The sequence below is a fragment of the Ornithorhynchus anatinus genome, chromosome 18, assembly GCF_004115215.2.
Source record: "Ornithorhynchus anatinus isolate Pmale09 chromosome 18, mOrnAna1.pri.v4, whole genome shotgun sequence".
NCBI classification, from domain to species: Eukaryota; Metazoa; Chordata; class Mammalia; order Monotremata; family Ornithorhynchidae; genus Ornithorhynchus; species Ornithorhynchus anatinus.
The window spans coordinates 40,523,899-40,536,390 of record NC_041745.1 but is presented as its reverse complement, the minus strand read 5'-3'; the positions used below and the strand labels follow the sequence as shown (position 1 = coordinate 40,536,390).

The following is a 12,492-nucleotide window of genomic DNA, read 5'->3' as shown; positions in this document are numbered from 1 at the left end:
ATGAAAACACTTCAAAGCAAAAGAAAGAGAAATTTAAGACTGTGTTGGGAATTCTTTTCTTCTTACCCCCAAAAGAGATCCTTATACTGAGGGTCCAGGAAAAAAATCCATCCATTCATTCAGAATGCACTCCCTTCTCAAATCCAATGGACAATTATGTTCTTCAAAGTCTTACTGAAGGCACATCTCCTCCAAGAAGACTTCCATGACTAAGCCCTTCTCTCCTCTTAATAATAATGATGGTATTTGTTAAGCACCTACTATATGCCAAGCACTGTTCTAAGCGCTGGGAAGGATACAAGGTAATCAGGTTGTCCCACGTGGGGCTCACAGTCTTAATGCCCATTTTACAGATGAGGTAACTGAGGCACAGAGAAGTTAAGTGACTTGCCCAAAGTCACACAGCTGAAAAGCGGCAGAGCTGGGATTTGAATCCATGATCTCTGACTCCCCAGCCCTTGCTCTTTCCACTGAGCCACGCTGCTCCTCTTCTCTCTCTCCCCTTTGCATCACCCTGACTTGCTCCCTTCGTTCATCCCCTTTCCCAGCCCCACAGCACTTACGTATTTATCTGTCACATTCATTTATATTAATGTCCATCTCCCCATCTAGACCATAAACTCCTTGTGGACAGAGATTGGGTCTATTCGCTGTTATATTGTGCTCTCCCAAGCGCTTTTGTATAGTGCTGTACACACACAATAAGGTTTCAATAAATATCGAATGAATGAAAGGTATTTATGGAACTCCTGCAATATGCAAAGCACTTGGGGAAGAAGACAATAAAGCATAAATAAAGTTGGTCCCACGCCCTGGAGAGAGGGTAGGGCGCAATCTGAAAGGTTGGGGGCGGGTTGAGCTGGGAAATGGGTGCTAATCCAGGAAAGGCCTTGTAGAAGGAGGGGCTTGAAGGGGGATGGAGGAGGGGTATTAGGGGGGGGGGGGCTCCCAGACAGTCATCAGAGAAAGGCCACTGGTCCATTTTGGGTCAATTGGTTGGTGGTCCTACCGGCTCCTCCTTCGGGCAACTCAGCTCGGAAAAGTGAGAAAGAATTTGAGGAAGTTACCTCCTCCGGCGGTTTTGTGGGTTTTCTAGTATGACATACAGGAAATTAAACGTTAACCCCAGTTTACACTCAAGTTTAGATTTGGCTTTTGGTAAACAAGGGCCTGTTCTTTGAAACGGGGTTCCTAGAGCCGAGCAGTCTGTTTCCGATGAAGAAGACCTTTTTTGGTCATAGGGATCTGAGTGCCGAACTAATCGAATGATCCATCAGTAGCATTTATGTAGCGCTTACTGCCTGTGGTTCAAATCTACGATGCGGCTTTATTTGAGAGACGGTGCTCATGGTAAATATTATTATTGTACACTAAAAATCAGAAGGCTTGTGGGAACGTTTGGGCCTTTTGTTAATAGGCCTCAGTGTGCAATGAATTAAGCTTTGCAGTGATGTTAATAATTATGAGATTAACCGCTTACTATGTACCAAACGCCGGGGCGATGCATGTTAATCAGATCGGACACGGCCCTGCCCCACGTGGGTCTCAGTGACTAAGGGTAAGCCGTTGACAGATGAGGAAACTGAGGTCCAGAGAAATTAAGTAACCCGCCCAAGGCTGCAGAGCAGGCCAGAGCCGAGCTGGGATTAGAACCCGGGTCTCTTGACTTCGTCCTTGTGCACTTTCCATTAGGGCACACTGCCCCTATATTATAACTGCTCTAATCTTGCCCTCTGGTACGATTCTTGTCCCTGGGGGTTCCCAGTTGGGATTTTCATATATCTGGTGTTCCCTAAAATCAGCTCCATTAACTCTTTCCTCACTGCCCTGCCTTAAGGCAGACCCTTGCCCCCCTCCAAGTGAGAAGTCATCTTCCCTGTTCCCCAAAGCGGGCACATGAAGTTTCTTTGGGCGTGTGTGTGGAAGCTCATAATGCCCATCCCAATTTGCAAAGGTTTTGCCGTCGGGGACCCAAGTGGCCTGCTCTCCACCAGGAGCAGGGGCCAGCGGCTTTCCGCTCCTCCCGAGACTCCAGTTCGGAGTTTCCCTAGGCTCCTGGCACGGGACGAGGGGAAGTTTTCGCTTTGTTTAAAGGCTTGGTTCCCTCTCCCCATAAACTCCCTTTGCTCTTCTAGAGCGTTAAACAAAGCGTCCCGGGAGGGGAGGGGGCGTTGAAGCGTTATCGGGGAGCCCTCATATAACACCTAATTGGAAGGAAAAAAGACCCCCCCAGATCACCTGCAGCCCTCTGCACCAGTGTACTTGTTGCACATTTATGCAAGGACCATCCCCCGTGCGGCTTAGCCCCCCAGGGACTCCCCGGTTTAGGGGTGTTGGGGTGGGGGCTCATCAGGGAGATGATTTTTGCCCAATGCACCCCATCCTCTCCCTCCCTCCCTCAACCCCCCGCAAAGACCACAGCTTCCCTTCGGAGAAAAGCGGACCCTCCCCTTGGTCCTCGGACGCCAGCAAAGCCCTGCTTGGTGACATCATTGCGGACCGCGTGGTCCGGGCTGACTCAGGCCGGACAACCCACCGGACTCCCGGGAGGCCGGTTCCGTCAGGCCCCAGGACAGATCGCCCCCAACCCTTCCCTCCTTCCCCCACCTTCTCCCCTTCCCTCTCTTTTTCTCCCTTCTCCTTCCTTCCCTCTCTTCTTCATCCCTTCCCTCTCTTTCTTCTCCCTTCTCTTTCCTTCCCTCCCTTCTCCATCTCTTTCCCAACTTTCTCCCTTTTCTCCGTTCTCCCCTCCTCCCCCCCCAACTTTTCTCCCTCCCCCTTTCCTCTCTTCTCCATCCTTTTCCCACCATTCCCCCTTACCTCTCTCTTTCTCCCTTCACTTTCCTTCCCTCCCTTCTCCATCTCTTTCCCACCTTACCTCTCTTGCCCCTCTTTTTCTCTCTTCTCCCTCCTTCCTCCCCCGAACTTTTCTCCCTCCCCCATTCCCTCTCTTCTCCATCCCTTTCCCACCTTCCCCCTTTCCTCTCTTGCCCCTTTTTTCTCCCTTCTCCCTCTTTCTCCCCCTCCAACTTTTCTTCCTCCCCCATTCCTTCTCTTCTTCTCTTTCCCACCCTTCCCCCTTGCCTCTCTTGCCCCTCTTTTTGGGAAGCAGCGTGGCTTAGTGGAAGCAGCGTGGTTTAGTGGTAAGAACATGGGCTTGGGAGTCAGAGGTCATGGGTTCTAATTCCGGATCGGCCACTTGTCAAGCTTGGGCAAGTCACTTCTCTGGGCCTCAGTCATCTCATCTGTAAAATGGGAATTAAGACTGTGAGCCCCACGGGGGACAACCTGATTACCTTGTCTCTACCCCAACGCTTAGAACAGTGCTTGGCACATAGTAAGCGCTTAACAAATACCATCATTGTTATTATTCTCCCTTCTCCCTCCCCTCTTCCCTCTCTTCTCTATCCCTTTCCCACCCTTCCCCTCCTTACCTCTCTTTACCCTTTCTCCCTTCTCTCTCGCTCCCTCCTTCCCTCCTCTCTTCCCTTCCCCTTTTGCCTCTCATTCATTCAATCCTATTTATTGAGCGCTTACTGTGTGCAGAGCACTCTCTTCCCCCTCCCTCTTACCTCTCTTCTCCCCCCCCTTCCTCCCTCCCCACTTTATTGAGACGGTCCCATGTGAGACAGGGACTGTGTCCAACCCAATTTGCTTATATCCACCCCAGCACTTAGTGCATGGCACAGAGTAAGCGCTTAACAAATACTATTATTATTATAGTTATTATTGCCCTTCTCCCTTCCCTCCCCCTCACCTCCCTTTCATCCTTTCAGTCGTATTCATTGAGTGCTGACGGTGTGCAGAGCACTGTACTCAGCGCTTATTCTCCCACCCCACCTCTTTTCTTCCTTTATCTATTCTCCCTCCCTTTCCTTACCTTCTTTTCATTTATTCAGTGGTATTTATTGAGCACCTACTGTGTACAGAGCACTGTACTAGGCACTAATGCTCCCTCCCCATTCTCCTCCCCCCACCTCTCCTTACTTCTTCTCCCTCCTTTTCTCCCCCCCACCTGTTTCATTCACTCTGTGGTATTATTGAGCTCCTACTGCGTGCAGAGCACTGTACTAAGCGCTTATTCTCCCTCCCCCCACCCCTTTTCTCCCCCCCCCCCAGGTCCCTTCCCCTTACCTCTTCTCCCTCCTTACCTCTTTGACTCAGTGGTACTTACTGAGCACCCACTGTTTGCAGAGCATTGTACTAAGCACTTATTCTCTCCCCCCCACAAGTCTCTTCCCCTTACCTCTTCTTACTTTTTTCATTCACTCCGTGGTATTTATTGAGCGCCTACTGTGTGCAGAGCACTGTACTAAGTGCTTATTCTCTTTCCTCCCACCCCTTTTCCGCCCCCCCACAGGTGCCTTCCCCTTACTTCTCCTTACCTTTTTCATTCACTCCGTGATATTTATTGAGTGCCTACTGTTTGAAGAGCACTGTACTAAGCGCTTATTCTTCCTTTCCCCCATCCCTTTTCTCCCCCCCACCCCCAACCAGGTTCCTTCCCCTTACCTCTTCTCTGTCCTTACCTCTCTTTCATTCACTCAGTGGTATTTATAGAACACTGTACTAAGCGCCTATTCTCCCTTTCCTCACCCCTTTTCTCCCCCGCCCCCAGGTCCCTTGCCCTTACCTCTTCTCCCTCCTTACCTCTCTTTCATTGTCAGTGGTACTTACTGAGCGCCTACTCTTTGCAGAGCACTGTACTAAGCGTTTATTCTCCCTCCCCCCACCTTTTTTCTCCCCCACAGGTCCCTTTCCCTTACCTCTTCTCCTGACCTTTTTCATTCACTCCGTGGTATTTATTGAGCGCCTACTGCGTGCAGGGCACTGTAGTAAGCTCTTATTCTCCCTCCCCCCACCTCTTTTCTGCCCCACAGGTCCCTTCCCCTTACCTCTTCTCCTTACCTTTTTCATTCACTCCGTGGTATTTACTGAGTGCCTACTGCGTGCAGAACCCTGTACTAAGCGCTTATTCTCCCTCCCCCCTCTTTCCTCCCCCACAGGTCCTTTCCCCTTACCTTTTTCATTCACTCCGTGGTATTGAGCGCCTACTGCGTGCAGGGCACTGTACTAAGCTCTTATTCTCCCTCCCCCACCTCTTTTCTGCCCCACAGGTCCCTTCCCCTTACCTCTTCTTACCTTTTTCATTCACTCCGTGGTATTAATTGAGCGCCTACTGCGTGCAGGGCACTGTACTAAGCGCTTATTCTCCCTCTCCCCACCTCTTTTCTCCCCCACAGGTCCCTTACCTCTTCTCCTTACCATTTTCATTCACTCCGTAGTATTTACTGAGCGCCTACTGCGTGCAGAGCCCTGTACTAAGCGCTTATTCTCCCTCCCCCCCCTTTTCTCCCCCACAGGTCCTTTCCCCTTACCTTTTTCATTCACTCCGTGGTATTAATTGAGCGCCTACTGCGTGCAGGGCACTGTACTGATCGCTTATTCTTCCTCCCCCCCACAGGTCCCTTCCCCTTACCTCATCTCCCTCCTTACCTCTCTTTCGTTCACTCAGTGGTACTTACTGAGCGCCTACTGTGTGCAGGGCACTGTACTAAGCGCTGGGGAGAGGACACCAGAACAGTCAAGAGCCACACTTGCAGCCCGCAACGAGCTCCCTCCCTCCTCCCTCCCCTCCCTTTGGCCCTCCCCCTTCTCTCTCCCTCCTCCCCCTTCCTCCTTCTCCTCCCCCTGCCCTGGTCACCCCGCCCCCTCCGCCGGCGGGCAGCTCTTCTGCCAAGTCCCGTGGGGTTGGTCTTTTGGGGTCTGCCCAGCGGGAGAGCAGAGGGTCAGCTGTGCCCTGCCGCGGCGCTGCCCCTTAGGCTTCCCGACCGATTATGGGCCTGCAGCAGCTGCAGCAACGGCAAAGACGGCGGCGACGGCGGCAGCTCCTGGACCCTAACGCCCGGCCCCTCTGCTTCTTTGCAGAAGAACCCTACCAAAAACTGGCCATGGAGACCCTGGAGGAGTTAGACTGGTGCCTCGACCAACTGGAGACCATCCAGACCTACCGATCCGTCAGCGAGATGGCCTCCAATAAGGTAAGAGATGGACAGGTGGATTGGGGACGGGGGGGGGGGAGGAGAAAGACAAAATAAAGCCCCCAAATCACAACCCACCTGGAAGCCTGCAGACGAAATCGTGTCTTTAAAGGGTCTCCACCACCCTGCCAAAAAACAAAAAGAGTTGTGTCCCCAGAGACTGTTCAACTATTGGGTCTTTAGAGTGTCTCCTCCAATCTGCCAAAAAAAAAAGAGTTTTATCATCGGGTCTGTTCAACTACTGGGTCTTTAAAATGTATCCACTACCCTGCCGGAAAAAAAAGGTTTTATCCTCGGGTCCTGTTCAAGTATTGGGTCTTTAAAGTGACTCCACCACACTGCCAAAGAAAGAGTTGTATCCCCCGGTCCTATTCAATTATTGGGTTTTTAGAGTGTCTCCACCACCCTGCCCCCCCCTAAAAAAAGAGTTTTATCCTCGGGTCTGTTCAGCTATTTGGGTCTTTAAAGTGTCTCCCCCAACCCGCAAAAAAAAAAAAAAGTTTTATCCCACAGGCCTGATTTAAGGTGGAAACAAAATTGAAGTTTGAAGTCCACATTGTAAACTCACTGTGGACAAGGAACGTTATCGGTCAATCACTCAATCGTACCTATTCATTCATTGTCATATTTATTGAGCACTTACTTTGTGCAGAGCACTGTACTAATCACCTGGGAGAGTACGCTACAAGATTTGGGAGACACTTTTCCTTCTCACATCGAATATTGTACTCTCACAAGCGCTTAGTACACTGACCCTGGCTCAGTCACTTCACTTCTCTGTGCCCCAGTTCCCTCATCTGTAAAATGGTGATTAAAAATGTGGGTCCCATGTGAGACGGGAATTGTTCCCAGCCTGATTAGCTTGTATCTACTTCGGTGCTTAGTACAGTGCCTGACACATAGTAAGCGCTTAACAACTACCACGATTATTATTATCACTATTATTATTACAGTGCTTAGTTCACAGTAAGCACTCAATAAATAGGATTGCCGATCCAGTTCCCGTTTTTCATTAATTTCCCCATAAGAAACCCACTTCCCAAACCCCAGAATTCCTTTAAAAATTAAAGCTGCGTCTTTACTACTTGGCTGGCGTAGGTCCCCGGCCAGCATTCGGGGGTAGAATTTCCACTTTTTCTCCCGGATGAGGCTGTGAGGATGAGAATGACTCTAGCCAAACAGTCATACTGCCCTGTATGAGGTAAAAGACCTTTTCATTTTGGTAGCTGCTAAAGACCAGAAGCCCACCAAGTCTTCTCAGTATCATTTTGTGTGAGCGAATTTAAAAGTCAAGTTGATTTTGAAGCCAAGGATGATGGATTGACCGCTTAAAAAAGGCTGCGTAATGGACTGATGACACTCAAATCAGGATTTACTGAGTTCGGTTTCAAATGTGGACGCTCAAAAAGTTTAAAGAGTGGGCATCAAAGTATTTGCTTCACTGTCACCAAAGCTTCTCTTGCTCAGCCAGACGCCCATCCCCTGAAGAATAGTCGGTCAGTCACTTGTATTTATTAATAATAATAATAGTATTTATTAAGTGCTTACTATATGCCAAGCACTTTTCTATGTGCTGAGGTAGATACAAGGTAATCAGGCTGTCCCACATGGGGCTCACAGTCTTAATCCCCATTTTATAGATGAGGTAACTGAGGCACAGAGAAGTCAAGTGACTTGCCCAAGGTCCTACAGCTGATAAGTGGCGGATCTGGGATTAGAACCCATGTCCTCTGACTCCCAAGTCCATGCTCTTGCCACTAGGCCATGCTGCTGTGTGCAGAGCACTGGACTAAGTGCTTGGGAGAGGGCAGTATAGCAATATGAGACGTATTTCCTGCCCAAAATGAGTTTACAATCTGGAACTGGATGTCTGGGCTAGTGTGAGTCCCCTCGACCCCCTCCCTTTCCTAGAAGTGTTCAGCTTTGCAGAGACCCAACACCTCTGTCTTGACGTCCCGGACCCATGTATGGCAATGACCGGTCCCCCTATTCCTACCCTGGCCAGACATCTTACTAGAAAATCCCTGAGTGACTTTCCTTCCCTTGTGCCCCCTCCCCAGTGACTCGAGAGGAGCCCACCCTGACCGATGATGATAATGCTATTTGTTAAGCGCTTACTGTGTGTCAAACACTACTCTAAGCACTGAGATAGATACGAGATGATAAGGTCGGAAACAGTCCCTGTCCCAGAAGAGAAATACTTTCACTCCAGCTTAGCATCCCTTCCTCCGCAGCTTCTCTCTGCAGAAGCCGACTGACCACCACAGGGCAACTCTGTGCTGGACCCAGGATGGCGTTGAGGGCTGGAAGCTAAGTGGTTAATCCCGGGAGGCCCAGAAAACGCTGCATTTCCACCTCTTAAACTATCTCCCCCTCTAGATGTAAGCTCAGGGTGGACAGAGAACATATCTACCAACTCTTGTATTGTACCCCAGCACTTAGTACAGTGCTCCGCAAATGGTAAGCGCTTAGCTCTCTGTGGGCAGGGAACACGTCTACTAACTGTTGCATTGGCTTCTCCCAAACACAGAGTAAGCACCCTGTAAATACGATTGATTCTTTGATTAAACTAGTTGGTTTAAACTCATCCCATGTATTACATTTCCAACTCCAAATTAGTTTGTTGTGCAGAAAGGCAGTTTTGCCTGGATTTGCTTCTGTGTCGGGCAAGTTGGAAAGAGATTTCTCCCCCTCCCACTGTCTTACATCCAACCTGCTTATCACCCAATCAATCAATGGTATTTATTTTGTATGCAGAGCACTTGACTAAGCGCTTCGGAGAGTACAATCTGGCTTAGTTGGTAGACGCGTTCCCTGCCCATGATAATCTTACAGTCCAGAGGGGGAAGACAGGAATGAATATAAATAAATAATTTTATAGATATGTTTATAAGTGCTCTGGGTGAGTACCAAATGTCCAAAGGGCACAGATCCAAGTGCATAGACCATTCAGAAGATTATGGGGTGGGGAGAGAGAATTGTTGCTGAATTGTTCTTTCTAGGTGCTTAGTACAGTGCTGTGCACACAGTAAATAATAAATATGATAAAATGAATGAATAATCGGGGAAGACTTCTTGGAGGTGATATGCTCTGGGTAAGACTTTGGAAGTGGGGCGAGTGGAGGTCTGGGATATATGGGGGGGAGGTGGGAAAGATTCAGCAGCGGGCTACACGAGATGACTTATTTGTGAAGGTTTGCGAGATCGAGGATTGATTTTCGGTGTTCAAGGAACGCATCCTATAGTGTATCCTACGGTGGCTCGGGCTTCCTTTCCTGTGAGAGGTGCCGGCAGGAAGCAATGAAAGTTAAATGGAGCCGCCTCCAAAAAGGGCTGAATTCCAGTCGTTGCCGCCAGGATTAACTCCAGCCCTGCATAGTCCCTGTGGGGGCCCAGCCTAGGTGTAGGGATAAGGGTGGGTTGGAAAGTCCAAGAATTTTCCAGGACACCACCCACCCAAGCCAAAAAACACACCCGACTTCCTCCTCAGTACCTGGGTGTGAATTTTGCGGGTAACAGGGATTGTGGTCGACCTGATCGTCTTTAATCTATCCCAGTGCCTAGTACAGTGCTTAGCAGATACCAAAGTTATTGTCACTTTGGCCACCCATTCCCATTTTTCCCTGTCTGAGGAAGCCCAACCTAAATTCCACTGGGATGTCTCTGTTTTGGGATCTTCTGTCATCAGAAGCTTTTCCATTGGGTTAAAGGGAGCAGCGTTTCTCTCTGTCTGGGAAGTGGAGGCTTTGTTCAGATGAAGTGAGATTTAAATTCTCTCTTGTTGGGTTGTAGTCAGATTGAAGCAGCGTGACCTAGTGGAGAGAGCCGGTCCTTCAGGGAGACAGAAGGACTCGGGTTCTAATCCTGGCTCGGCCACTTGTCTGCTGGGTGACCTGGGACAATCCTCAATTCCTTCATCTGTGAAATGGGGATTAAGACTGTTGCCCCATGTGGGAAATGGAATGTGTCCAGCCCGCTTAGCTTAAATCAACCCCAGTGCTTAGAACAAGTGCCTGGCACACAGTAAACACTTCAGAAATACCATTATAAAAATAGAAAAATATTCCCTTCTCCCAATATTTTTTCAACTTATATGCAGTTGCGTGCCACATCAGAGCCACCTTGTTATTGAGGAGTACCAGTGGCCCATGTCTTTTGGCAAAAAGATTGTCCCCAAAACATCCCCGTAAGGCGGGAAAGGGTCCCGGAGCCTTCTTCCCATGTTACAGATGGGTATTACAGATGGGTAAACTGAGGTCCAGCTGCGGAAAGTTCCACGGGTAGGAGAGGTGGAACTAGAAACCTGGTCTCCAGCTCTCGGTTCAGTGTTCGCCCAAGGGGCCGGCTCCTTTTGTGCTGGCCAAACTCCAAAAGTCATTTCCAGGAATCCAACCACACCAAAACCAGCCCAAGGGAATGGGCGCATAGTCATATCGGCTTTATGGGACAACTGGATTGTTTTTTGTGGTGTACAGGGAGTAAATTAAGGTCATTCATCTTAATTACGTTACGTGTCCATTCATCCCTTCCTTTTCAATGTTTTCACACCCCCCCCCCGCCACTCCCCCACACACAGACACACACACACACCATGAAGAATGGAAGTTGGCATAAGTTACAGGGAAATAAATTCCTTAATGGCAAAACAGTCAGATGTTTTGAAAACAGGATGCTTTGACTCCAAATTATAAAAGAGAAACGGAAAAAGAAACAGTATAGAAAGGAAGAAAGCTAATACCCGCAGCTCGATCCCCAGTGCGACAACAGTATAAACAGTGACCTATCTTCCTGACCTATGCCGGGGCTGAGTTCCTGACCTTGTGTCACCAAAGCCAAACTACGTCATTGGAGAATGATAGCAGGAATGGCTCAGCTGCTATAAGTGTGACTCGAATTTCCTGTCTCCTTCCTGACAGACAGGCCGAAAAGTCCAGAGTTGCGACAACAACAGGGGAGTCCACAAAGACGCACCACCAGGGAGGGGTTGTCTCCTCTCCTGGGTTCCTGGCCGGTAGCGAGAGAAACTTTGGAAGAGAGTTTTTTTGTGGGGTTGGGAAAACACCCTGGCATTTAACTCCATTGGGGCCCAGTCGGGAAAAAGTAGCAAAAGTAGAAGTGGTGCCTGTGTGTGTTTAGTGCAGATCAGAAATGAGGCAATAGTTCCCAGGCTGAGCTCAGGGCAGGTTAGGCGAACGTTACGTAAGCTGTCTCCTACCTCTCCCTGTCCGATGTGGTCCTTCTTTTCACCATCCTCCTCCACCCATCCGGGGCCCCGCTTTGGCCAAATTGAGGTGCGCCGTGAACCCACAGACACGATCGGTTAAACACTTCCCCACCCCCAAGAAGGGCAGGGTGACGCTGTGTGAGGATTAGTGAAATCCTTAGGACGTACTGAGCGCCGGCTGTGTGCAGAACACTGTGCCAAGCAGTAGGCATGGTCTCTGAGTTTGAAGAGTGTTTGCTGGGAAGGAAATCCTTGGGATCCTCAGCCTCAGACGTGTTTAGGAAGTTTGTAGGAGCTGAGTTCTGGTGGACTGAAAAGGGAAATGAGGTCATTTTTCTCCTTCGGCCCCCACAGCCCCGGCCCACACCTGCAGCCGACACCTGTCCAGGGCACGATCGGCCTCATTCTGCTGCCGGCGGTGGAGGGGGAGAGGGGCAGTTCTTCTGGACAGTTCTGCCACTGCCTAGGCTTTTTGGGGAGCAAGGGGGCTGTGCAGGGAAGCCAGAGGGTGTGAGTAGATGTGGGGGGAGCTCAGAAAAGCCTAAGCCCCCTAAGAAGCAGCATGGCTTAGTGGAAAGAGCATGGGCTTGAGAGGCAGAGGTCATGGGTTCTAATCCCAGATCGGCCACTTGTCAGCTGTGTGACCTTGGGCGAGTCACTTCATTTCTTTGGGCCTCAGTCGCCTCATCCGTAAAATGAAGATTAAGACTGTGAGCCCCACATGGGGCAAGCTGATAACCTTCTATCTATCCCAGCGCTTAGAACAGTGCTCGGCACATAGTAAACACTTAAGTAAGCACATAGTACCATCATCATTATCATTATTATTATTATTACTACCCCAAATCTAGAGGGAGACGTCGCCTGGTGCCCTGAGAGAGCCACGAGCCAGGAAGCTGCATGGCTAGACTTTAAGCTCCTTGAAGGCAGGGATGGGCTTAGTGGGAAACAGCCTGGCCTAGTGGATAGAGCCTGGGCCTGGGAAGTCAGAAGGACCTGGGTTCTAATCTTCCGGCTCCACCACATGTCGGCTGTGTGACCCTGGCAAGCCACGTCACTTCTCTCTACCTCAGTTACCTCATTTGTAAAATGGGGATTAAGACAGTGAGCCCCATGTGGGACAGGGACTGTGTCCAATCAGTTTAGCTTGTATCTACCCCAGCGCTTAAAACAGTGCTTGACACGTTGCAAGCGCTTAACAAATGCCACCGTTACTAATCCAAGTGC

At 49.7% G+C, this 12,492-nt stretch overlaps 1 protein-coding gene across 6 annotated transcripts in view; it reads left to right on the top strand.

Annotated features, from left to right (window-relative positions):
- PDE4B (phosphodiesterase 4B) overlaps window positions 1-12,492 on the top strand; it is a 294,866-nt gene that overhangs the window by 242,788 nt on the left and 39,586 nt on the right. For all 6 annotated transcript variants that reach the window (XM_029083418.2, XM_029083417.2, XM_029083416.2 and 3 more), the window contains one exon: window positions 5,929-6,041. In XM_029083418.2, coding sequence (XP_028939251.1) covers window positions 5,929-6,041 — 113 coding nt within the window. The remainder of the gene's footprint in view (window positions 1-5,928; window positions 6,042-12,492) is intronic.